General features: G+C 37.0%; 1 protein-coding gene across 4 annotated transcripts in view; it reads left to right on the forward strand.

Annotated features, from left to right (window-relative positions):
* Positions 1-26,132, forward strand: part of ttyh2 (tweety family member 2) — a 60,411-nt gene that overhangs the window by 9,806 nt on the left and 24,473 nt on the right. For all 4 annotated transcript variants that reach the window (XM_082151950.1, XM_082151951.1, XM_082151952.1 and 1 more), the window contains exon 2: positions 15,821-15,996. In XM_082151950.1, coding sequence (XP_082008076.1) covers positions 15,821-15,996 — 176 coding nt within the window. The remainder of the gene's footprint in view (positions 1-15,820; positions 15,997-26,132) is intronic.

A 26,132-nucleotide genomic window follows, 5' to 3' on the forward strand; every position in this document is an offset into this window, starting at 1 on the left:
TGCTGAGCATAAACAACATCTGCAAAGTTACAACGCTCAAAAGTTCAAAGCAAAGGGAGATATTTTCTTTTAAAGAAATTGCTTTTTAAGGACTACAACAAACGGCTGGTAGGGACTACACAAGCTTCCTCCCGGGTTAGTGACATCACTAACCCTAAAATTTACATAAACCCGCCCCTGGGAATGTGATTTGTAGATTAACAAGACAGAATATGCTAATCAATGACTAGAGGATAACTACACATAAGCTACATAAATTCATCAACCAACCATTCAGAAATGTCCTGTTGCTTCTACATGTTGTCACTTTTTCTTGAGTCTCTCCATCTTTCTGACTCCGGTTTGAACATAAAGGCTGAAAGTTTTTGAAATTTTCAGTGCTGGTCTTTGTGAGATAAAAGGACACAAGCTCTTGAAGCTCCGCCCCCTGAGCCGGGAGCAGCAGCTCATTTGCATTTAAAGGGACAGACACAAAAACTGTCAACTTTAATATGCTATATAAACATATTGTTATATAAGATTTTGGTCATATCGCCCAGCCTTAAATACAATTTAAAAACTTTTCCATTTTAATAAATTTTAAAATGTAATTTGTTCTTGTAATGGCAAACTCTGAATTTTCATCATCGTTACTCCAGTCTTCAGTGTCACATGATCCTTCAGAAATCACTTTAATATGCTGATTTGGTGCTCAAGAAAGACTTCCTATTATCATTACAGTTGAAAATGGTAGTGCTGCTTAATATTTTTGTGGAAACTATGATGTTTTCTTAAAAAAAAAAAAAAAATCTTTCTAACCTAAATTTTTAACATTGGTGTATGTAACAGTATTCTGCAGTGCCCTTATCATCTTTCTTTCTTCCTCTCTGTGTCTCCTTCCTATTTCTTTATTCGCCCAAAGCTCATAACCTGCTCCGCTCAGAGTTAATGATGTCCCAGCTGTGAGGGTGGGGAGGTTCATCCGAGCGCACTGTGTTGGAAAAGCCCCCCGAGGTTGCCCCCCAGACCCCCTACTCCCTTTCAAAAGCAGTGTAGGAAAGATGAGGACAGAATCGAGTAAGGTTGACTGCTCCATTGTGGACCTTCCTAAAAGCTTGCCTCTGCTTTACTGTAAAACCCCAGTCATCCAGGCCCCTCACACCTGCCTCCATTTTGTTATTTGCAATACTATAATGTTCATTTGCACTGCTGACTGTTATTACAGAAACAACTGTTTACATATGCATCTTGCACTACTACCTTGACTGGAATATGCTCAATTTGCACTGCCGACTGTTTATTTACAGTACCGACTGTTTACATATACATTTGCAATACCGTACTTTAACTGTAATATGCAATTACTTCCACTGCACTTTCACTCGGATAGCTTCTGTCCAAACTTTATTTGCACTACTTTAAATCCATTGTTATACTGCTCATTTTAGCCTAACTTATACATATATCTATTTGTAAAATTCTGTTTATAGTAATAGCCATCTGTATATTATGCTCACATTCTGTTTATAGTAACACCCATCTGTATATATATATTCATAGTACATATCTATCTGTAAAATTCTGTTTATAGTAATAGCCATCTGTATATTATGCTCACATTCTGTTTATAGTAACACCCATCTGTATATATATTCAGTACATATCTATCTGTAAAAATTCTGTTTATAGTAATAGCCATCTGTATATTATATTCAGTACATATCTAGCTGTAAATTCTGTTCACAGTAATAGTTATCTGTATATTATATTCATAGGACAAATCTATCTGTACATTTTTGTTTATAATAGTATTCAACTCTATATTTATTCAGTACATATCCATGTTCTGCACTTATGGAACCACTGTATATCCTGCACTTGCTGCTATTGCACTTCTGGTTAGACCTAAACTGCATTTCGTTGCCTTGTACCTGTACTTGTGTAATGACAATAAAGTTGAATCTAATCTAATCTAATCATGGCCTTGCCTTGACACAACACTGGAATCTTCTCAAATATGCTGGTATATTGTTCACTGAAACTATTTTCAGTTTTGCTTTCACTGAGATCTTGGAAATCACCTGGAGATTACATTAGCGTACATATTTTTTTCATTGATGTTTAATGGCTTGTTTAATGGTTTTAACACATAATACACTGACTTTCCCTGAGGCATATTACTCAATTTTATAATGTAAAATATGTAATTCTGTACCTCAAAGAGCATAAAACTGTAAAATTGTAGATTTCTGATCAATAGGTTGATGTGTCGCTCTTCAACGAGTCTAGTTCTGTCCCAGTTCCCAGCAGATGGGCGTCAGTGTGTGCTCCACAGCTGTTCTCCACCTGCTGTGACCACATAGCTGAAGTTTGGCTCAGAACTTCCACAGAAAGCACATCCACCGCTTAGCTCTACAAAATATGGATGAATCCCAATTTGAATACTTTTACCAAGTACACTGTAAAAAATTAAACCGTGATTTTTATGGTAAAAAACCGACAGCTGTGGTTGCCAGAACTTTACCGTCAAAAATATGGTAGCAACGTTATTGGTTTTACAGACTTAACTTAAAATTTACAGTAATAAACCGTATTTTATTATCTGATATAATGTGAATTTACCGTCCTATTGAAGTATTAATATCTGTTTTGTACCATTGTAATACACTGATAACCACCAATCACAGCAGTGATGAGAGTCACATGATCAATCAAAGCTCATCACAAACAGCTCTTCCACAAGAAAGTTAATACTACTATATAGAAGCTGCACAGTGTCATTCACACAAACATTAAACACCATCACGGTAACACGCATGAAATTTTAAAAATGCAATAAACATTAATTTAACAACATTAAATGTAACATAAAACCTTAATGTACATAACTGATTAGAAAAAACGAAGAAAACTATGAAGAAACATAGTTATTTCAACAAAAATACATCAAATGTGAAGTGTCACACAGGGAATTGTGGGAATGTCAATTTACGTTTTTTCACTGTAAATTATACAATGAGTTGTTCTTTTTCACTTTCAAAAACTGTAAATTTAATGGTATTTTACAGTAAAATTACATTAAATGTACCATTAGATCTATCACAGTTATTTACCGTATATAGTACGGAAACTTTCTGCTAACCAATTAACAGTTTTTCTCTGTAGCATTTTACAGTCTTTTACCGTTAAAATTATGATAATTTTTTACAGTGTACATTTTGCACTGGCAATGACAAATACTACACCAGTATTAAGACATTTCTTTAATACACCAATAATAACGTACCGATCTCGATACTTCATCATAGAACTGTCTCAAACTTTTGGCAGTGTTTTATTGTGATACTGAAAAGCTTTCTGAAACATCAATGGGTTCTGCTAGGCGCTTTATATATATAATTTAGGGGTTCCCAACATGGGATCATTTAATTAATTTAGTTTAAATTCATTTTTGAAATAACCCATTAAAGATGAAAGTATTATGCAATCATTTAAGACATTTCCCCTGATTTAGAACCTTTTTTGGCATAATTCTAATTAATTCTACACCACTGAATCTTTTTCTAAAAGTGTGTAAATCTGAAGGGCTGTTCAAACTGATAACATTTTGGAGAGACATGTTAGTTGGAGATTTTCAGCAATATGAGTGACGTTGACCGTTGGAGATCCAAGTTGAACATTTTGAAAGCTTAGCAACCTCTTGCACTGTCAGTGTGAATGCGGCTTGAGTGTTTTTCCTGACTAGTCACAACAAGTCACAGGTGATGAGATATCTTGGTTTCTCTTTCTGGAGAGTTGGGTAGCCACACCCACAGTGGAATAAAAAAAAGTTGCGCCACATGACTGCATGTTTAGCAAAAAAAACAAAAACAACATCTGATTTGCAGATTAGCTTTAAAAGTAGATAGACAGTTTACATGTTTTTGAAAGGTCTCTTGTGCTCACCAGGGCGGCATTTATTTGATCAAAAGTACCGTAAAACAGTAATATTGTGAAGTATTATTACAATTTAAAACAACTGTTTTCTATTTCAATATATTTTAAAATGTAATGTATTCCAGTGATGGCAAAACTGAATTTTCAGCATCATTACTCCAGTCTTCAGTGGCACATGGTCCTTTAGAAATTATTCTAATATGCTGATTTGTTGCTCAAGAATTTTATTTATTTATTGATCTCTTGAACGGATGCACACTTTGAAAAATCCACTGGAAATAGTACACGATCTGGCCATCTTTCACACACTATTCTTAACGTGCTATGAGTAGAGACACACTAATGCTAATCTTTCATTCTATAATAGGACACATCGTATGGGAATTGGGATTCAGCCTGTGTTTCTTATAGTTAGTGTGCATGGTCACTGATGCTAGTATAGATACAGGATACTGGTTTATTACAAGTCTCAAGTCTCCTAAAACTGTTGGGCTCATCTTTCTTTCTCAGAGAAGCATCAAATATTTGAGCACATATCATGTTGGAGCAGCTTTGTTTACATTCTTTCTTATACCTGTCTTGTTGGCCACTTCCCCTAAACCTGACCCTGGGATCAGTCATCCATTTCCTCCTATTTGAAAATATTCTGTCTATTCTGTTTAAAGGTCTCAATCTCCAGTATTATTTGACTCTTGTTTGCCTCAATATATTTCTCCCCTCAGGCAGGAAACTACTTGAATCTGCACTGTTTGTTCCTCAAAGCTTAAAGGCTTTGTCTGTGGAAGCTCATTTACGTCCAGTTTTACAGCCTGCCTATTCATGGAGACGGTGTGATTGGCATTTGAAAAGGGTGTTTTATCCAGGCCTGTATCCAGCTATGCTCAGGTTGAGCTGTATGTCAGTGACCCCCAAGGGAAAATCGGTCTCTGAATGTAGTGGACACTCTATGCAAACAAGCTAAAGAACATGACGGAGCACTTATCCGGATCACTGAACTGAAATAACCCAGGTCTGTTTGTGTTGAAAGGTATGAAAAGTATTTGTACATGAAAACAACTTCTTGTGCCTGAGAACTGCCGTGGTTGATGTTAATGTGCCTAAATAATTTTGAAATTGGATCCATTCTATCCGTTTCCAAGCAGGCAAAAAAGCCGAATGCATTCCAGATTTTGACCGTATAGCATTTGATATAGAGAGAACTGCTGTTTGTTTGTATTATGTTTCAGGTTTGATGATAAAATTGCTTTTATATGCATACAAGCATTATGTAATTAGTTAAGGTTGGGGTCAGTAAGATTGTGTTCAAAAAAGAAATACTTTTATTCAGAAAGGATTCGTTAAATTGATTAAAAAAAAGGACAGTAGACTTAAGACAGCATATGGACAAATTAAGGGTCAACTGCTATACAGTCCTGTGAGAAAGGATGCTGAATGTGCATATAGTATATGACACTGTCATCACATTCTGAATGAGCTGTGTTTCAGCAGTCATTTCCTTTAGGCTTCAATTAAACTTTATTATATCGAACGAGAGCGATGCTGAGCACTTCATTCCTGGAGAAAGACGGCAGTGTTTTTGACCGAGGGGCGGTGGGTGGTTGTGAGTGAGGATGTGAAATTGCATTCACATGGGCTGCGTTGTGTCCTTTGTTCCCTTTTGTGGATATTCCATGCCACTTTATTCCCATAATCCTCTCTTTGAACCCCTTTTATTCCTCCCTTGTGTCCTTCCCATTTTTTTCTTTCACACTGTCTTCTCCACCCTCCTTCCCAGCTCCCTACTTTTGCGTTTCCCCATCTCTTTACTGTCCTTTCTTCTTCCCCCATCGTTTCCCCCCTTTTCTCCCCACCCGTGCTTATCTCGCCTGTCCTCTTTCTCTCTCCCAGACGTCTTTCTATGTGCCTTATGGATGGACTACAGAAATGAAATGATAAAAGTAAAGGAAAAACAAAAAGTGGATGAGGCAGGGTGGTTGCTTTTTAACCACAGCAAAGCAGAAACATATAGCCTGACAATGTTATGGAAGACCTGTCAGCAACATTTCCCTTATTTACATTCAAAGTCTTAACAAGCACAGAAAAGCATGCTGCTTTCTGAGGGGGCTCATTTTCAGACCTCGCTCAGAGTCAACATGAAACGCCATTCGAAACCCATTTTTCCATACATAATCTGATGTATTTCTGAGTGACAGGATGTTAAGTAAAAAAATTAAACGTGGGCGGGACTTGATTTCGTCATGTAAAGTCGAGCTGGTTGAAAAGTAAAAGGCTATTCGTTTTTACAATTTGATAATACTTTTGGACATGCACCCATTATGAATCTTTTACAATAAGGATTTACATTTTTTTGCGAAAGTAAATGAGTGAAAATTTGTTTTCCAAATCATGTTGACTTTAAAGTGCCCATATTATGCTTTTTCAGATGTTACCTTTCATGTAATATAGCTGTTCGTGAATGTAAACGATCAGAAAAATGTCTACGTTCAAAGTGCACGATACATTTTTATAAATTATAAATTGTCTCTTAAAAGAAAGATCCAATTCTGAACTGTCTGAAACGAGTCGTCAGTAACCTCCGTAGGTTTGTAACAAATTTGCATAATGCCAGCCAGTTTTCATTGGCTGTCTGCGAACAATGTCTACTTTGACCCGCCCTTAAACTCTGTAGTTGTAGCCGAGGCCTGGAAGAGTTTAGTTCATGTTGACAATATGTCAAAAGCCCCTTTCACACAGAGATTCTGGGATTTGACCCAAATCAGAAGTAAAAAATTTGCTTGTGCTTTTTTTGTGTTTTTTTTCTGATTCGATCATAAACTTGCACATTACATACCGTTTCACCAGCTGGCGAACGATCCCGGTTTCAGCGTCATCACTACGACACGGCATTATTCCGGCTTTTTTTCACACAGCGCGCGCTCCGGGACTGAACACGGCAGTGTTACTAGGTCCCCAACCCGGCACAATCCCGGGTCATGTTTGCGTTCACACAGAAGGCGTTCTGGCAATTTCCTGCCAATTTGCCAGGATCCTTGCGCTGTGTGAAAGGGGCTAAAAAAACGCTGCAAATCCACTTTGCCTGCAATTTGAGGACATACGGTAGGATTTATATGGTAAAAACGATACCATTGTTACTCTTCGTATCACTGTGAATACAAGTGCTGAGGAAGATCCAGATCTCTAATACAGATATGGTAATGGACGTTTCCGACATGTGCTGTAAGTGGTAGACCAGCCACAACAGACTTGCCATCTGACCAATCAGAGCAGAGTATAGGCTCTGAGAAAGCAGGGGCTTACTGTGCGTTCACACCGGATGCGAATAGCGCGTCAAATTCGTGCCTGCCGCATCTAGTTATACGCTTGACCACTTTGTGTTAATTTGCGCGTAGTTTGAAGCGAAATTTACGCGCGTCAGAGACGAAAGTTTCAAAACCCGTTGGCGGCCATCTTTTTTAGATGTTTATCGAGCATTAGCGTTAGCATTAATCGAGAGAGTCACCGCTCGTATATGCTCTGGAGAGCAGAAACAGCTGCGTAGGGGACATCGTCGCTGTACTCGGGTCCACCAGACCTTCCGGAGGGTTTCAGGAGTTTCACAATTTGGTCCAGGAGCTAGGTTCGGTGGACCTAACGGTGAGGACGCTGACGAGGACAGCGTAGGCCGTATAAGGCCTCTGCCTCGAGTGGTCGCTGCCTGACGAGCCCGCGCTGTACAGCCCGGCGCGAGGTTCACCCTCGCCCGCACCCACCTAATCTGTCATTTATTTTTGTTTTGATAATAAATGGAGCCAGCCTCCAAAAGTGAAACCTGTCCTGTGATTTATTTTTTATTTTTTATACACTAAATTGTGTTTGTTGTCTTTACATTAGATTAATAATGTTTCATATAGCTATGGAATAAATTGCATTCAATACAAAATGAGTATCTCTCATATATTGAAATCGAGTTTTTATGTGAAAGATTTGCTTTGTTGTGCATTTTAGTCATATTACAAAATAATTTGAGGCCAAACATAAAATAACATTAAACTGTCACTTCACCACGTGACAGCAGCAGGCAGGCTCCTGATTGGTTAACGTGGCGCGAATTGACGCAGAAGTTCAGATTTTTCAACTCGGGCGGCAGACGCGAATTTGCGTCAAACGCATGAATGCACAAATAGCACTAATAAAATCATTTGCGCTTAATGCGCCAGACGCTCTATTCGCGCGAACGAGGCGTATTCGCGTCTACCGCGCCGCGCTCTACGCCTCATTCGCGCCACAGGAATTTTTTACGCGCGTAATGCGTCTTTGCATTGACTTAACATTGAAATCACTCGCGCCTGATGCGCTATTCGCGTCCGATGTGAACGTACCATAGAGACCGAATCCTTTATCGAACTGTTTCAGGCACTGATATGATGCTGCAATGTATATTCCAGCAGACATATCACCCTGTAGCCCAAGACTGGTTGCCCACTGAAGCTAAGCAGGGCTGAGCCTGGTTAGTACCTGGATGGGAGACCTCCTGAGAAAACCAGGTTGCTGCTGGAAGAGGTGTTAGTGAGGCCAGTAGGGGGTGCTCACCCTGTGGTCTGTGTGGGTCCTAACGCCCTAGTATAGTGACGGGGACACTATACTGCCAAAAGAGCACCGTCCTTCAGATGAGACGTTAAACCGAGGTCCTGACTCTCTGTGGTCATTCAAAATCCCAGGATGTCCTTCGCTTGGCTTCATCACTGTCTCTGCTCCACCAATAAGCTGGTGTGTGGTGGGCGTTCTGGCGCAATATGGCTGCCGTCGCATCATCCAGGTGGATGCTGCACGTTGGTGGTGGTTGAGGTGATTCTCCCCTCCCGTATGTAAAAGTTTTTTTTTTTTTTTTGAACTTTTTTGGGGGGAAGTTTCCACAGTCAGTGAATTTTTAAATCATGAAAATTCACAGACATATTTATATATTTTTACTCAGCGTGAGTGCAATCTTAAAAATTACTTTATTCAGCTACTTTATCCGGCAACGGATAGAAGTGCCATGGGAATTCAGTGGTGAAAAGGTGTGGGAACCCAGCGCTGTGATCCTGTGGACATTTGTGAGCATCAGGGGCGGCTAATTGAAAAACAACTCTGTCTTGTTGTGTCCCGTCTGTTTGTGTGTTTGAATGACAAGGGAATATGGGTGGGTGGAAATGACTTGGTGAAGAAGTGTGGGAGTGTGTAAATAATTCCTCTTTGCCTCTATTTCCATAGAGGATAATGCAGGTGTTCCATTATTCATGTCTGCCTGGTATTAATGCACACTCTTTGTGTGTGCGTGCACATTGTATGTGTTTGACTATTGTAATTACACACTCACTTTTGCTGTGCGAGTGTGTATGTTTGTGACAGAGAAAACATTGGTAAGGTATGGAGTCAATATAGGGCCATATATATCTGCAAAATAAAACAATGTTTTGCAAAAAAAATATATGTTTTGCAAAAAAAAAAATGTTTTGCAAAAAAAAAATATGTTTTGCAAATAAAAATAGAGTATTGAGAAAAAAAATTGCTTTTTTGCAAGCAAAAAAATAATAATTGCAAAAGAAAAGTTAACCACTGAGAGAAAAAAAAAAGTTTAGCAAAGTAAAACTTCAGCAGCATTGACTTTGCAACACATATTTCCCTTTGCGCCGCTCCTTTAAATCCGCGTTTCAGTCATCTGTGCCTCTGCGGCGCAAGCTTTCCTTTGCGCTTCATTTTTCTTTGCGCCTCGCTTTGTGTCCCTGATTTTACGTGGGGGGAGGGGTCAAGAGGTTGGGGTGTGTACAAGAGACGAAGGCGCGTCCCTCTCGTAACGTCATCAGCGCGAGCCCCAGACTTTTTTTTATTTATTTTATTTTTATTTATTTTTTTATTGACATATTTATAGAACATTAACAAAAAAGGCATTCGTAATTTCAGATTTTACAAACAAACCTGAGCGTACATACAAATATTACATCACAATATACATATTCTCATCAGCAGGCAAATAGAGCCCCAGACTATTATTGTCAATAATACATACCTGTGATCCATCACCCGTGCTGCGTTCCAGTCCAAAATAGTCATGCTCTTCACTCGCTAACTTCCCTTCATCTCGTTCACTCGGATGTACGTCATTGCGAGTGCCCACTACTGGCGGAAACTTCAATGGGCTGAACTGGAACGTCCTAAGCCCTTGATCACTTGGAATCAGCTGTGGAGTTGATTTATTATTTAATTTTTTTCCCTTTAATAATTTGTTTAATGCAGTATCCAAATGTTTATAGGTGTGTTCGGGTTGTTTTAAATTTAAAACATTATAATTAATATATCATAGAGTTGTCTGTGTGGTGGTGATTAGACGAGATATGTGGTGACGTCACAATCGTACTGCATTGTGGGACATATAGGTGCCTGAAGTGTACATTTGAAGCAGACTCGCTCCCTCGGTCAAAATCGAGGGAACGAGGGTCTGTCCATATAAACTTCCCTCGTCCACTTCACGAAGTGGAACGCACTTCAAATGGCGGCAGGGATTCCCCCAAGGGGAAGTGCTTAGGGAAGTTCGCAAGTGCTGTCTAAAAGTGGACTGGAACGCAGCACAGCACTCTGCTCCGCCATTTCGATCGATCCACTCGGTCTGGGGCTCGCGCTGATGACGTTACGAGAGGGACGCGCCTTCGTCCCTTGTACACACCCCAACCTCTTGACCCCTCCCCCCACGTCAAATCAGGGACACAAGCGAGGCGCAAAGAAAAATGAAGCGCAAAGGAAAGCTTGCGCCGCAGAGGCACAGATGACTGAAACGCGGATTTAAAGGAGCGGCGCAAAGGGAAATATGTGTTGCAAAGTCAATGCTGCTGAAGTTTTACTTTGCTAAACTTTATTTTTTCTCTCAGTGGTTAACTTTTCTTTTGCAAATTTTTTTTTTTTTTGCAAAAAAGCAAAAAAAAATCTCAATACTCTATTTTTATTTGCAAAACATTTTTTTTTTTTTGCAAAACATTTTTTTTTTTTGCAAAACATTGTTTTATTTTGCAGATATATATGGCCCTATATTGACTCCATAGTAAGGCCAGATAAGGCTGCAACAAGGCACGGGTGTTGTTTATGCGTTTTCCAAATGTATTCTGAAGCGATTCATTGTATTCATAATAATGGCTCTGAATCTTTATTGCATGATTTGTCTCTCTCTCTCGCGCAAAGTAAACACATGCAATATTTTTCTCTCCACTTCTTATCCTTCTTGTTTACACTCTCTGCATCATTTTGTGGGCTTCTCCATTTCTTTACCTGTATATCTTGTTTAGGGCATATACTATATGTAGTATATCAAAGGTATGTCACAGATAAATGCAACAGGGGAGGGAGATGTGTGTAACAGTGTCTTACTGCACTATGCTAGATATATTGTATTGGCAATAGTGGTAGGACTGCTTTATTTAAACAGGCAATAATGTAAAAATATAGAGCAGGACGTGTATCAGTCAAGCCAAGATGAGGAAGAACTCTCCATTTTTATAATATTTGTTTTATTGTATTGATTCTTACCTTATGTGAAGCTGTTTTTGCACTCATGCCAGACATAATCATTTGTTATGACTAATTTGATCTTTTGGTCTGCATCCATCGAGCTTCAGTAAGAATAAAATAACAGTATTTAATTCACTGTTATACAAATCTCTTATGCTCACTGAGGCTGTATTTAGTTGATGTAAAATAAAAATATATATAAAAGCAGTAATATTGTGAAATATTATTACAGTTTTAACGGATTTGTAATGCACTAGCCTAATTTATTCCTAAAATGGCACAGCAGTCATTACTCCAGTCTTCAGTGTCACATGACTCTATGGTTAATGATCTATCTATATCTGAAATATAATATACTTTATCTGAACTATTTAAACATTGTTTTTTAATTTTCTGCCAAAGTAGCTATTATGGTGTATGTATACTGTTAATGTTGCCATGATTTAAGATTTTGCTAATACCACCACCCATCATTAATCTCTTAGGCTTTTCCCTGTCAGACAAAACAAGTTTCTCGTAGTTCACGAAGATCACAGGATTTAGTCTGGGTAATTCCAGTCATGTAGTCACACGCTGCTTCATTAAAATAGTCTATGATAATTCCTCTTTTCACTTTGTCCCAGGACTTAACTACAAGGGCAGAGAGGACCTGGAGGTTGTCATGGTGATGTTTATTTATGTGTTTTTTTTCCCCCTGTCTCTGGCCAAAAGCAGTAAACATAATGCCAGTCTTTCTCCCCTTGTTTCCACACCAACTGCTTCCCTTGCTGATTTACACACACACACACACACACACACACACACACACACACACACACACACACACACACACACACACACACACACACACACACACACACACACACACTCAAATCCCCACTCTTCAGTGAGAATGAAAACACACACTCATTCCCTAAAATGTACCCCATCCGCTCCCAAAGACCCCCCTGTGGCAGTCTGTGTACATCCTCCCCCCATTTCCTCATCACAGTACCTTCATCAACCCCTATTTACCCTTCACAAAGGCCTGATGGGGAATTCACCATCCTCAAAGGTGGAGGAGGGGGTTTACACAGACTCATCTTTTCCAGACAATGTGGCTGAAATGAGACACTGTGGGTTCATCATGCATTTTGCTTATCTGACATTTAATAGATACATATGGATGCTTGTGATTAGTGGTCTAATACAGGACCAGTCAAAATGTGTTTGTTTTACTCTCTTATGCTCACCAGGGCTGCATTTATTTGATCAAAAATAATTTTTGATATTGTTACAATTTAAAATAACACCAATAATTCTTATGATGGCAAAGCTGAGTTTTCAGCATCCTTTCCTTCAGTCTTCAGTGTCACATGATCCTTCAGAAGAAAAAAAAAAACAGCTTTTATTTGAAATATATATATAAAAAAAAAATGACAATGTAAAAGTCTTTACTGATACTCTTGGTCAATTTAAAGCATCCTTCTGAATAAAAGTGTGTATTTTTTTTATTTTTTATATAATATATGATATATGAAACGTACTGAGCCTAAACTTTTGAATGGTAGTGTATATTGGCAAACTGATAAATTGTGAATATAGAACAAAATAATTATTTAAATCCTGATTTATTTATTTTCTTTCTAGGTCTCATTTGCTAATTCGTAATTGCTAGTTGTTAATTTAGCGGCATGCGTGTTTTGATGGCAGCACTATTAATTACACTCTCAACGTCTCAATTTGAGTAGGTAATCAATAGACATTGTATGTCTTTTGTTTATTTTCAGATTATTCCTGTATTATTAAAACATTATAAATAGTCAACTGTCAATGTTATTATTAAACAGAAAAAATATGAAATAACTGCTTATCTACGTTTCACTGCTGAAGCCGCTGCCATTTTGAGTTTTTTCGGGTGACGCTGCAGCGGTGCTCTCAGACAAATCAAAGTTTACAAGTTGTAATTAAAAGTTCTAATGAGGACGTTAACTCTTTTTACAAGTGGTAATGTTGTAGTTATGAGAATGTTGACATGGGGTGAATGCACCTTTATGATCATTATGGGGTTTTTCAATGGCCAATGCTAATAGAGTACTGGATGGGACGGGTCAAGATGGATAAAGTTGCCCATTGATAGACTGTTGGTCGAACCATTAGTTATAATATTTACAGTCCTTATATAATCTGAAATGAAATTATATTGTATAACCTAATTCTTTATCTTGTCTGTTGTTATTTCTGACTAGTTTCTCTCACACAGTGGAGGAATACAGCTACTGCTGTTGTGGGTAGATCGGTTAACTTATTAGTCGTAGCGTTAATGGGAGTGAAGCAGATGGCTTAGGATGTCCCACCACCCAGAGGATGAAAGAGACAGTGTTGAATGTAACCGAAAGAGACAATGCAAGACACAGGGATGGTGATGCAGCAAATACAGACTCTGGGGCTGCTTGCTATAGCTGTCCTACTTTCTCCATCCCCTTCAGAGCCGAGAGGAGGATGGGAAACGACATGGTGTGTGTATATGAGTGTGCCTTTTGTTGAATAATTGTACTGCCCCCATCAGTTGTCATATTTATCTCCAGTCACTGCTTAAAATCCATAGATTCCTGTCTGGGTGAATGTTTTCAACCAAGTTAAGACCATTTTCAGTGCCAAAAATGAGATCATGCTCCTTTAACGGTGGTGTTGTACTAAGCATTGGCGGAGCAACACGCTACCTTGTGCCCCCATTAAAGGCTGCGGGACTAAAATAGCTCCGGATCTATCAACTGGAACTTTAAGTTATATGAGTGTGTCGCCACCAGAAAATACCTCTGCATTATCAGTGCAATGCATTGTCTGTGTTCGGAAAACATCTCAGGAGGTCGTGACTTCATTCGACATTAATGAGAAACTTGCATTAGCAGACAAGGTCACAGGAAGTACACATGGGAGCTTTAAATATAGCAAACTGTAATGGCTGCATCTGAGATTTTCATGTTTGTACTGTGTAAAGATTGTATTAGGATTCTGTTTATTATTAATGTTTTTAAAGGTCCATATTCTGCAACCCGCTTTGTATTGTTACAGAGTTGGTAGCATATCAACATGAACATTGTTGACTCATTCTCCCTATTACCTAAACTGAGAAATAAAAAAAAATACTGGCAGTTTCTTTCAGTTTTTACCCTCTGTTTTGCCTAAAACACCGTGTTCATGGTCATCCAGTTTGAACTGTTGAGTACAAGCTCAGAGGTTTCTCAGTTTATCCATCGCAGCGTTCTACATTTACGATACTTTGCAGCCTTGAGCCAGGATCCTTCCTGGAAACCGAAAGTAACTCACTCCTTTTAAACATTTACTCTTTGAATTCTTGCATCCGAGAATGCAAGTCAACATCATTATGATTAAAAGTTTGCTAAGAAGTATTTCCTACTAGCGCAACACAGTATTTGACTGGTAAGCGTATTCATAGAAGACTGGTGGGAGTGGCCTTTGACGGCCCCAGTGCATTATGGGTGTTGAAATTTTCCTTTCTATTTGTCAAAAGGGAGGACAACAGCTTTTTTCTCTGTTTTCTCTAGTTTAAAAGGGTATTTCATATTTTCACATTTTACTTGCATTATCAGACGCACTTCACTGTGAAACATTGAAATCAATGAGGAAAAGATGTTGGATGGGGATTGATTTTATCCATTAGAAGTTGATTGGATCATGAATTATTATCGTAACCCCCCAAAAAATTCAACAGTACACCTTTTTTTTTTAATTGGCAAGGCAAGTTTATTTATATAGCACATTTCATACACTATGGCAATTCAAAGTGCTTTACAGAAAATAATTAATTACAAAATAAAAGCAAGGAACATTAAAACAGTTATAAAAGAAATTAAAATAGATATGATACAGTTATAAAATGAATTAAAGGAGTAAAAAGATGATGCATAGATACACTTCTCATCTGGGAAAACACCAGTGTATCATATTTTTCACAACTCCCAGTTCCAACAGCCTTCATAACCCATATTACTTGGGTAATCTGACTTATTTCACAGATAAATAATTAGGAATAAGGAAACATGTTGGACAGTCTTTGATTTTTGTCCATTAGGAGTTGATTGGATCGTGAAACAAAAAAAAATCATAGATAAAACGTACGCAGGAAGACAAAAAAACATGTATCAGGACATCAATTTGGATTTCATGTTGACTTTAAGATGAATTCAGAAATCCTAGCAGTGACACTACTTTCTGAACAACTCAGAGATTTTTAGTTTCCATATGTGGACTGATGATAAGGGAGCTTTGTGTTATGAATGGCATATGAGATCAAACTCTTTCATTTCAAAAGAACAAGAAAAAAAAAAAGAGTTCTTTTAACAAAGAAACTCATATCTCATGTTTTTTTTTTTTTTTTCTGTTTCAGTCGCTCATCTTCCTGGGCTGTGTAGCAGCGGCTGGGCTTGGTGTGAATCTGCTGTGTCTGGCCATCTACCTGAGCTGTCTGTGCTGCTGTCGGAAGGATGAGGAGGAAGAGGAAAGTAAGAAATCCAACTCTTGCTGTGTCACTTGGGCTGCTGTTGCTGCCGGACTCATCTGCTGGTACGTACCACCCACTGTTCTCTAGGGCTGGGCGATATGGCTGAAAACTGTATCACGATATAAGTGTTTCATATCGGTCGATATCGATAATTATTGAATTTTTTTATAACATATTTAAAATAAGGACCAGTCCAGGAGACAAATATATTACATTTAAAGATTTTTTATTTTAAACTTAACCTACCTCTGATTATAATCCCATCAGTTAAAAAGGCAGAAATGTCAACACGACCATGGAAAACTCAAAAGTCTAAAATCACAATGAACACTTAACAATTATCTCTTAACATTAAGGTGCAAAATTAAAGAATACGTAAGAAATGCTTTATAAAGGGGTGGGCGATATGGCAAAAATATAATATTACGATTTCTTTCTATAAATTATATAAATCTATTTCTTTCTATTTTCTATAAATTATACATTGATACTTATTAAAGCTATTAATAAAGTTATTAGTCAAGAGCAGTGAGTGATTTTCTCTTTACATTTTGTTGTTTTATTAACATTAAAGGGATAGTTCTCCTAAAAATTCTAATTTTCATAATTTACTCTCTCACGTTGTTTTAAACTCGAATAAGTTTCTTTCTTCTGTTGAAAATAAAAGTTATTTGGAAGAATGTGGGTAACCAAACAGTTGATGTACCCCAGTGACTTCCATAGTATATTTTTCCTCCTATGGAAGTCAATGGGGACCAGCTACTGTTTGGATACCCACATTCTTCAAAATATTAATATTAGAAAATATTAGAAGGCAATTAATACAGGTTTGGAACAACATTAGAGTGCGTAAATAATGAGATAATTTTTATTTTTGGGTGAACTATCCCTTTAAGGACAAGCGGCAGCTTGTTTACTATTACTACTGTCTCTTTAAGAGCTGCGCGCGACGCGTCTATTATACACGCATTTGACAAGCAGATTTTCTCTCAATTTTCTCAAGTTTGCTTTCACTTTAGACATATCCGACTAGTTTATGTAAACCTTGTGTGTATAACAGTATTAGCAAAATAAGACTCGAAAGATAACTTAGTATTCAGGCGCTGGTAGACAGGCTTTTAGTGCATGTGAGCTTCACATGTATGCGCTGAGAAACTAGCTAGAACAGCGCATAAGCACGCGAATAACAGAAAAACTGACGACGGTCTTGCATAATCTGCAGACGACATTGGTCTGACTACGGTCAGACTTTAAGTCAGGCGAGCTGACTTTTTCTGTTTTATCTAGTTACTAGAGAGTGAGTGCCTTTGTTCATGCAATCAAACTTGCTTTGCTGGTTTCTTCCAACGAAAAAAATAAATAAATAATTATCGAACGTTTTATCGAACGCATTTTTTATTGATATTGATTACGTGTCTATCGCGATACATATCGTTATCGTTTTATCGCCCAGCCCTACTGTTCTCACACAAGATAAACCCGCTCAAGATGCAGACAGCATAGTTAAGAAGTGTATGTGTAAGAAAAACATGCGAGAGTGATTTGCTTATATGTTTATTGTGGTTATTTCAAACTTTCTGTCTCTGGCATGGTTGAGCAGAATATAAAATTGAAGATTTTATTAAGAAGGTTTTTGTTGTCATCTGTCACGTGATTTTGAAATAAGTGATGAATCAACATGGCAGCTACTAGCAAAATCCCCTTTGGCAAATTAGCTCATAACTTCCTGGTGACATATCTTCCTCATTATGTCCACACCTCTTTTTATTTATTTATTTAGCTTTTTGTCTCTTCCATCTCTCTCTCTCTCTCTCTCTCTCTCTCTCTCTCTCTCTCTCTCTCTCTCTCTCTCTCTCTCTCTCTCTCTCTCTCTCTCTCTCTCTCTCTCTCTCTCTCTCTCCCACCGAAAAAAGCCTTATTTCAGTGATAAATGCCATGAAAACACTTTTTCCACATTCTAAAAATGTTCTGATTGGCTGTGCTTTTTGATTGATTTTTGTTGCTTCGCGTGTCCGGTGTTGTGTCGCTGGAATCTTATCGCATCACGGACACTGTGTTAAGGTGCTGAACTATTTTGGTAAAAAAATATGTATGGTATGGCTCCTTTAATATTGAAGTAAGAAAGACAGGAGAACCTCAAATAACTGCTCTATTTCATTGGCTATAGAGATTTAACAGACAACCTAGTAAAGAGACAGCCTCTGTTTCTCTCTCACACTCTCATTTGCTCTCAATTTCTTTCTCAGAGAGGTTCAGTTTATTCTCTTGCTCTATAAAATCGATTGTTCACTGGGTCACTTCAGGTAGTGCTGCTCTGCTCGGATGCAGAGAGTGATCTACATTCCTGTCTAAACCCCATACCGCTGACCGGCGATAGAAACACTCCAGTTTTGTTTCGGGCCACATTGTCTGTCAGGTCTGAGTTGGAGGAGGGGTTGTGGGAACACTCAGAGTTTGACTAGTATTTAGGATTTTAACAGGGGGTTGAATAGCCTTGGACACACCGAGACGGCCCTTTGCCTTCTGCTCAGACACTGTGCAGTTTTCTGCCTCCATCATCCATTAAGAACGAGTGGCATTCACTTCTTCACAGCTTCAGTTCTTAGTGACCATGGCTGTCAAGCTAAAAAAAAAAGGACCAAAAAAAAACCCCCACCAGCATAAAAACTTAGAAAAGAGTCCATAGGACTTAAGCCATAGAATAGCAATGCTATAATGAAAAACTGAAATATAGGTTGTTAAAAATCTCACCCTCTGTTTTAGCTCTTAAATATCTTTCTCCCCCCTGCATTTTTTAATGCGTAAATGTGATTTGGTAATGGAAAGATTACCAGCAGTGACACAAAGCTATCTTATGACTTCAGAAGACTTGAAATGCTTTATGCGAGGGGTTTTCAAGCCTTTTGATGGCATGGACCCCAAAATGTTAAAACCTTTTTGCGAGGGACTATCTTTGTAAAATATATGCATGTATGTATATATTTCATACGTATTTCAAGTATGCATGAAGAAGAAATGGAGCATGATATTATAAAGATATGTTTTCAAAATTAAATAATTGGCTTTTATAGCATCATTGTACTAAAGTCAAAGCAAATTGATTTATGATATTTGTGCAGGACCAGTTTAAAGCAGACAAAATGATTGGCATACGTCACCAAAACGAAGTCTGTCGTTGAGTTATAACAGTATTTTTTTTTATGAGCTATGCCTTTAAAAAAGTAACTAGAGTCAGTTTTGGTTTCATGTTGTGAATTGGTCAGCAAAAATGAATATCTTTCACATTCACAGTCTTTCAAGGTCTTAACTCTTGGGAGCTTCACTACACAGAATTTCTTAAAGTAAATAGTTGTTACTTTCACATGCTAATATCAGAAGGAGAGTTCTCTAATCTATCTCAACACTCCAGTCTCACAGTAGGCATTATCCCAGCTGTTACATCATCCCATCGCTGCTGGAGAAATGCTGAGCTCTAAAGTGCTCGATTGAATTAGTTAGTGTTGTGTATGAGTGTGTGTGTGTATGTTTATGAGGGCACCATCCTCTCAGTCCCATGACACTCATCTGTGTTGATATTAAGTTAGCTTTACGACTGTCTGTATTCTGAAACCTTCTGTGGTGAAACAGAGCCTACTGTTGGGTTAACTGTGAAAGCATGGTCTGAGTTTAACATCAGCAATTACATACTTTTGTATATGGGTTGGATAACCCGGCATATACATATACAACATATTTTAAGATAACTTATTCAATTTTTTCTTTACTTTTTCTATGATATTTCATCTATAAATCTATATGCTAAATATCTATAAATAGCACAATCTCTCTCTCTCTCTCTCTCTCTCTCTCTCTCTCTCTCTCTCTCTCTCTCTCTCTCTCTCTCTCTCTCTCTCTCTCTCTCTCTCTCTCTCTCTCTCTCTCTCCGTATATACAGTCTGTATATATATATATATAAAATATTTGCATTACATTTCAATGTATAATTGCTTAATTTTATTTTCCCAACAAACTCCTTGTAAATATATAATATGAATATTTAATATTCATTGTAGCTTCATATGAAATCGGCTTAAATTTGACATTGATGATGTTATGGATTCTCTAAACTTTCACCATTGTCGCCTTGCAGACATTGTTGGTATCCTATACATTTATTGTTCACTGAAGGTTGTCTGTTGGTTTTTTGTTTTCTGTATACAGTCATTTAACTTTGGAAACTTTGCATTTAACTCTTCTCCTCTCCTTCTATTATTTATGTATTTTTGCTAAAACTGGCATGTTTCAGCAAGGCTGACTTCATCTTCATTAAACGTTAATGGGGTTTGTAGCAGAAGTGTTTCTGCAGTGTCCAGAAGTAAATTATAGGGTTGTTTGTTTAGTTGGAATGATGGGTGAACAAGTAGAAAGAGATGGGCATTTAATACAAAACCTTCAAGTCAACTATCTGGCTCCAAATCAATATTCTGTCTCAGTGAGAGTCTCAGATCATGCAGTGAAATGATGGAGCCCTTTAGGGTCCTAGATTGCTCTCGGGTGATATGTTAGGTTTCAGAATTGTGTAAATGATAAATCATCTGTTTTCAAATGTCTGTAAAGGGGTCGTATACAGTTTCAATGTTTTATTTAAAGAATCATATCATGAGTAATTAAGTTGTCCTTGAATTTTATTTCAGTTATAAAAACATACTGTATAACTTTCAGAAATCAAAACTTTATTTAAACAAAGTTGAAGATGATGATGATGATGATGATGAAGAAGAGAAAACAATCAATTGCAAATTAGCAATAACACTACAATGTCTAGTATTTTGTGCAAGTGGAACTGGTCGTAATCGCAGACGGTGCTTTCTGAGATGCCACTCTAGATATACAGTGCCATTGTGACTACACACTATTCTTTTATTTTCTCCATTATATTGCTGAATGACAGGAGTTGGGCAATAGCTTCTGTGGTGTTTTGATGTTTTGGTAATCTACAGCTTGTGTTGCCATGGTTCCCCTGCGTTCGGATGTACTGCTCCTTTTCAAGAGTTGCTTAGATCACGACATGAAGAGCATTTTTAACTGCTTTAATTAAAGAAAAATGAAATAAAGCACTAAATAGTACTGACTAGCCTTCAGTGTTTATTTGTATGTTTTTAATATTAAATAATACATAATTGAATAATACATAATTATATTTAAACAAATTTTTTCAAATGCCAATTTGATGCCACAAACCCTTATTATAATTATTATTATTATTATTATTATTATTTTATTTATTATTATTGTTATTTATATATATATATATATATATATATATATATATATATATATATATATATATATATATATCTATATATATATATATATATATCTATATATATATATATCTTGATATTAAACAAAGATATATGGGTTCTTTATATGTATACTGTATATAAAGTATACTATAAATAATATTGGATTGCTATGTCATGAGGGTGAGTAATTTATTACTCTATTATTACGCTATAAAAACATAAACATTCGTATTAATAGAATGAAGCTGAAAAAACAGCCTTTGCTCATGCCACAGCTGCTATTGTTTCTCCACCTGATGACGTGACCTCCACATATCTCATAGAAGCTTTCACCGACAGGTAAAAGAGAAGAGCGAGGATCTCTTATCCTGCTGTGCTTCGCCAGTTGTTTTCTGCCACACTCTCACCTGCTCTCTGACATCTGTATCCTATTGTCATCTTCCTGTTTGGTGTGTGTGTGAAGGGTAATAGTTCAGTTCTGACAACCGCTGTTCAGCATATGTCTGATGGCGATAAATCTAGATCAGCACACTTTAGCCTAGTCATTATTTTATTATTTATTGACTGTTGCTTTGCCAGGAGCAGTCAATGAGTTTGAGTCATTTTCAAATCCGTGTCTTTATCATGACTTTCCTTTTTTTTTTGTAAGTAAAGTACATCAAATTGAAGTGGATCATACTATCCTAAATTATGATTTGACTAAATCCATGTCTCACATTAAAGCAGGTTCGTTCTATTGCTATTGTGATATTCATCATCATTAATAATAAATGACAAAAAAGTTTATTTTCTTTAATCTACTAATTGTACAATTTCATTCCTGTAACATTATAACTTTATTCTCAAAACATAAAAAAAAATAAAAAAATTGAAACCACATTGTCACTTTCTCAAAACATTTTGACTTTTTTTCTTTTCTTTTTCTTTTTTTAAGTAAAATGTATTATTGTTATTTTACTTTGGCACTATGCTCACACTGTATTTGATCTGATATAAATATCACCAATTACTGTAGTTTTGATGTAAATGTGTAGTAATTTTTCATGTTAAAGAACTTGATGAAGCAGGAAGTTGTAGCCTACAGTTTGAGGGTGAATGACCAATATTGTGTTCATCAGTCATGTTCTAATGAATCATGCAGGACCAAGATGGCTTGACAGATGGTTACAGCTTCAGCAAACAAGCCTGCCCACCCCCTACTTAGTAATGTGAGGCTCTTGTCGTTTCGAAGCCCTGTGGTGGCATGAACAAAGAACTCAGTCGATTGAATAAAGGAATGCACATCTATCGTAACAAAGCACTGCCCCCTTCAGGAGAGGAGACATCTGAGGTTACGCTGAAATCATATTCGGTGAAAGATGCTCCTCCTCTAGTTTACTTCATACTTTACTCAGTAATGCCTCCCTTAAGTAATGCTTTATTTAGCCATTATTTATGTGCCTGCTTTCAGACCTGGTTTTTGAGGTCAGAGCAGAGCTTTTTTTGGCACTTTAACCATATAAAGGTTAAACATCTCTGTGGTTCTTGTAAAAAAAAACACATACAGTTTTAGTGCTTTGGTTTTGAAAAGCCTGGATGAGACAGTGATGAACCATGGGGAGCAATTGCCTATAATATTGCATTTTTATCATAGATTTATAAGCATCAAAGCACCAGTTTTTCAAATGCAGGCTTTAACTCCTCATTGGCTGTCTGAAGACCACAGGTTTAAGAAGCTCTGCAGAGTGATTCTGATTCAGTTCTTCACCAGCAACCATCTACAATATTAATCATTTGACTAATTCATCTTGCAGAGTGCAGCAGAAAGAGCTGTTTCTCTTTAGTTGTCTTTTCCAAACAGGTTTTGCATTTGAAGTGTTTGGTTTAAACACTGAAAGATGAAAGGGCTTTGTCTCATTATGGAGTCTTTTTTTTTGTGTTTTGAATAAATCTGTGAACTAATCCGTGAAAAATTCAAATTCTGGTGTTCTTAGTCTTTCGCAAAGACAGCCTTTTGAGTGTGGAATCTAATCCATTGAACATTTTGGCAAGAACGGCATACTTTGATAGTCATGATCATCATGATTGACATGGAAAGTGACCGACCACAGTTAGTTTTGCTTTTATCATTCAATTAATTTCTACATTCAAATAACTATTGATTATTTCACAGAATCTACAGTTATATCTAGTTATCTTGTTTCTTTTTGAGTATCTTCTAACAGTTTGATGCATTAATTCTTCCTCAGAACTGTTCATTGCAGCAGGCCGATACCTTGTAAAATGACTTTCGCTGCTTATGAATATTTTCTACTATATATGTGAAAAACAGTAGGCTATGCGAGATGAGTATTATGTCATGAATATTATGTCACTTCCTCCGAGATTCTGAAGGCTGCATTCGATGGACACTTCACTATCCCAGAATTTGTGAATGGAAGTGAAGTGACACAACTGACAATGCATGCATACTATATAGAACATACCATTTAACGGTCACAAAGTGAGATTTTGGACGCAGAGTTTGTTTCCAAAATCAAATTGTCAAATCGAATTTCACTGTATGGACAAAAAAAAAAAAAAAAAAAAATCTCCAAAAACAGATTCAGATTTGGTTGCACTTTATTTTGATAGTCCACTTTAGACATTCTACTAACAATATGTAACTTTGGAACTACATGTCAACTAACTCTCATTAGAATATTAGTAGACTGTTAGGTTAGGGTTAGTAGAATGAGTTGTCATGTAGTTGCAGAGTTACTTAGTCAGTTGAATGTCTGTTGGCTGACCATCAAAATAGTGTTAGCAAATATTATGCAGACAGTCTGCAAATACTCTGACTAGTTGACATTTAGTTGCAAAGTTCCTTATAGTATGTAGAGTGTATAAAGTTGACTACAATCTGTATTGTAAAAAAAAAAAAATATATATATATATAATATATAGGCCTATGTATTATATAAATAAATAAATGTATAATATAATATAATTTAAGATAAATTATTATTATTATTATTATTTTTATTTTTATTTTTTATTTTTAGTTAATTTTGGGTCATCAAATATGTTTACTTTCAGTTTTATTTTATTTTTATTTCAGTTAAAGTTTTATTCTTCATTTTGGTTTCCGTTAACAGTAATAACCCTGATTGAAACTGGCGCTTTTAGTTAGCTCTCACCATTTTTATGAGAAAGCTGTCATTTCTTTCTGTCTCTCCCTCTCTCCAATGCAGCTAAATTGTCTCATGCACTTTTTAAATCAAAGATGGATCAGGAGAATGATGCAGTTTGGCTTGAGGCATCCAGCTAATGAGAATTCACTCTCCCCATAATTTTAATAAAGTCCCCTGTTCCAGACCGCACACATTCTCCCGTGCGTAATTTCGGTGCAAGACGGCACACGGCCTCCGGGCACTGTGCAGTCTTTATGTGTTTGTGTTTGTGAGTGTGTCTTTATGACTCCTCACCCACTCCAAAGGCAAGAAGCTTTGGAGGAATCATTACTCTTTTACATTTCCCCAGGAGTCCCACACTGTCAGTCTGATCTAAAAATCAGTCTCTACTCTTCAGCTGACACAGGACCGAGAACAGATTTTGCATTTCATTACTCTGCTCATTATGGTCCCAAACGTGAAATATACGTTTAACACAAAGGAGGGTGGACCAGGGATGAACTTTAAAGGGCACCCTATATTAACAATGCAATGCTGGATATGACTTCACTTCCTGTGCGGTGTTATTGACCTCATAGGGTCTCTGGGGACTAATGAGCCAAATACCGAGAACAGAGATGAGCCTGGCCCTTTTGATGACATCATTCTTTCTATGTGAGATGCTTCCTGTTCCCAGTGTTGAGAAGATTGTGGCTTGGTGTGGAGGGAATGGATTCTCACGCCAATGTTCTCTGTTTCATGCCAAATACTCATTAACTTGTTTCTCTGATATTGGAGATGGCTTTCTCTGTCATGCTTTATCTCAAATGGGTTGTATTTGGACCATTGTCTGATTTTTGAATAGCTGTTTTTGAGAAATTGGTTGACTATGTTGTTTGCAGTGAAACATCATGAGTATATCTTCACCAGTGCAATTTTACTGGATATGTCAATTCAGTTACTTTTAATATAAAGCCCAAATAGTGGTAGAAGCTCTCTAGAACTTTCCGTTATGATACTAGGGTGTTGTGGGTAGTTGTTGGTGGTTGTTTTCCAGCTCAATATCTCTGACATTCTAGTTTCCACATATGGCCCCTCCTTCAGTGTAAGTTGTATGAAATTGCTGTCCCCAATTTTTCTTTTTCCGAAGAAGTCAAACGAGAAAGAAATACAAGTTTGAAATAACGTGAGCGTGAATAAAATATTATAGAATTAAAACAAGATGCACAAATCATCTTGATTCACTAGGAATCATTTCAGTTTGCTAATATGTTAGGAACGAGTTAAATGCTGAAGTTAAGTATAAATATGGTCTGTTCAGAAATAGTCTCTTTTATGGTGATATTGTAGACTTTATTAAAATTACTCACCCTCATGTAGTTCCAAACCCATGCAACTTTTGTTCATCTACAGAACACAAATTAAAATATTTTTAACAAAATCTGAGAGATTTCTGTTTCTGCACTGAAAGTCTGTTCAGCCAAAACTAAATCCGAATCGAGTGGTTTAATCGTAGTCTTCTGAAGAGGCATGATTGCTTTTATATGTTGAACATTTTAATTCAGGCTTTTATTCACATATAAACATTGATCAGCAAGTGTTCTTGCTTGACGTGCGAAAACAAACGTCATTGGTTCTTGCGAAAGCTCAATTGTGCAGGAATGACACACAAGAATGAACCTCATTGGTTCTCGCACGTCAAACAAGCATGCCTGAGTGTCCGTTTGCGAAATTTGAATTCCATATGCATGTTCTCTGATTAATGTTTATATGTGAAATTCA

Source organism: Leuciscus leuciscus (genome assembly GCF_965113295.1).
Source record: "Leuciscus leuciscus genome assembly, chromosome: 21".
Taxonomy (NCBI): domain Eukaryota; kingdom Metazoa; phylum Chordata; class Actinopteri; order Cypriniformes; family Leuciscidae; genus Leuciscus; species Leuciscus leuciscus.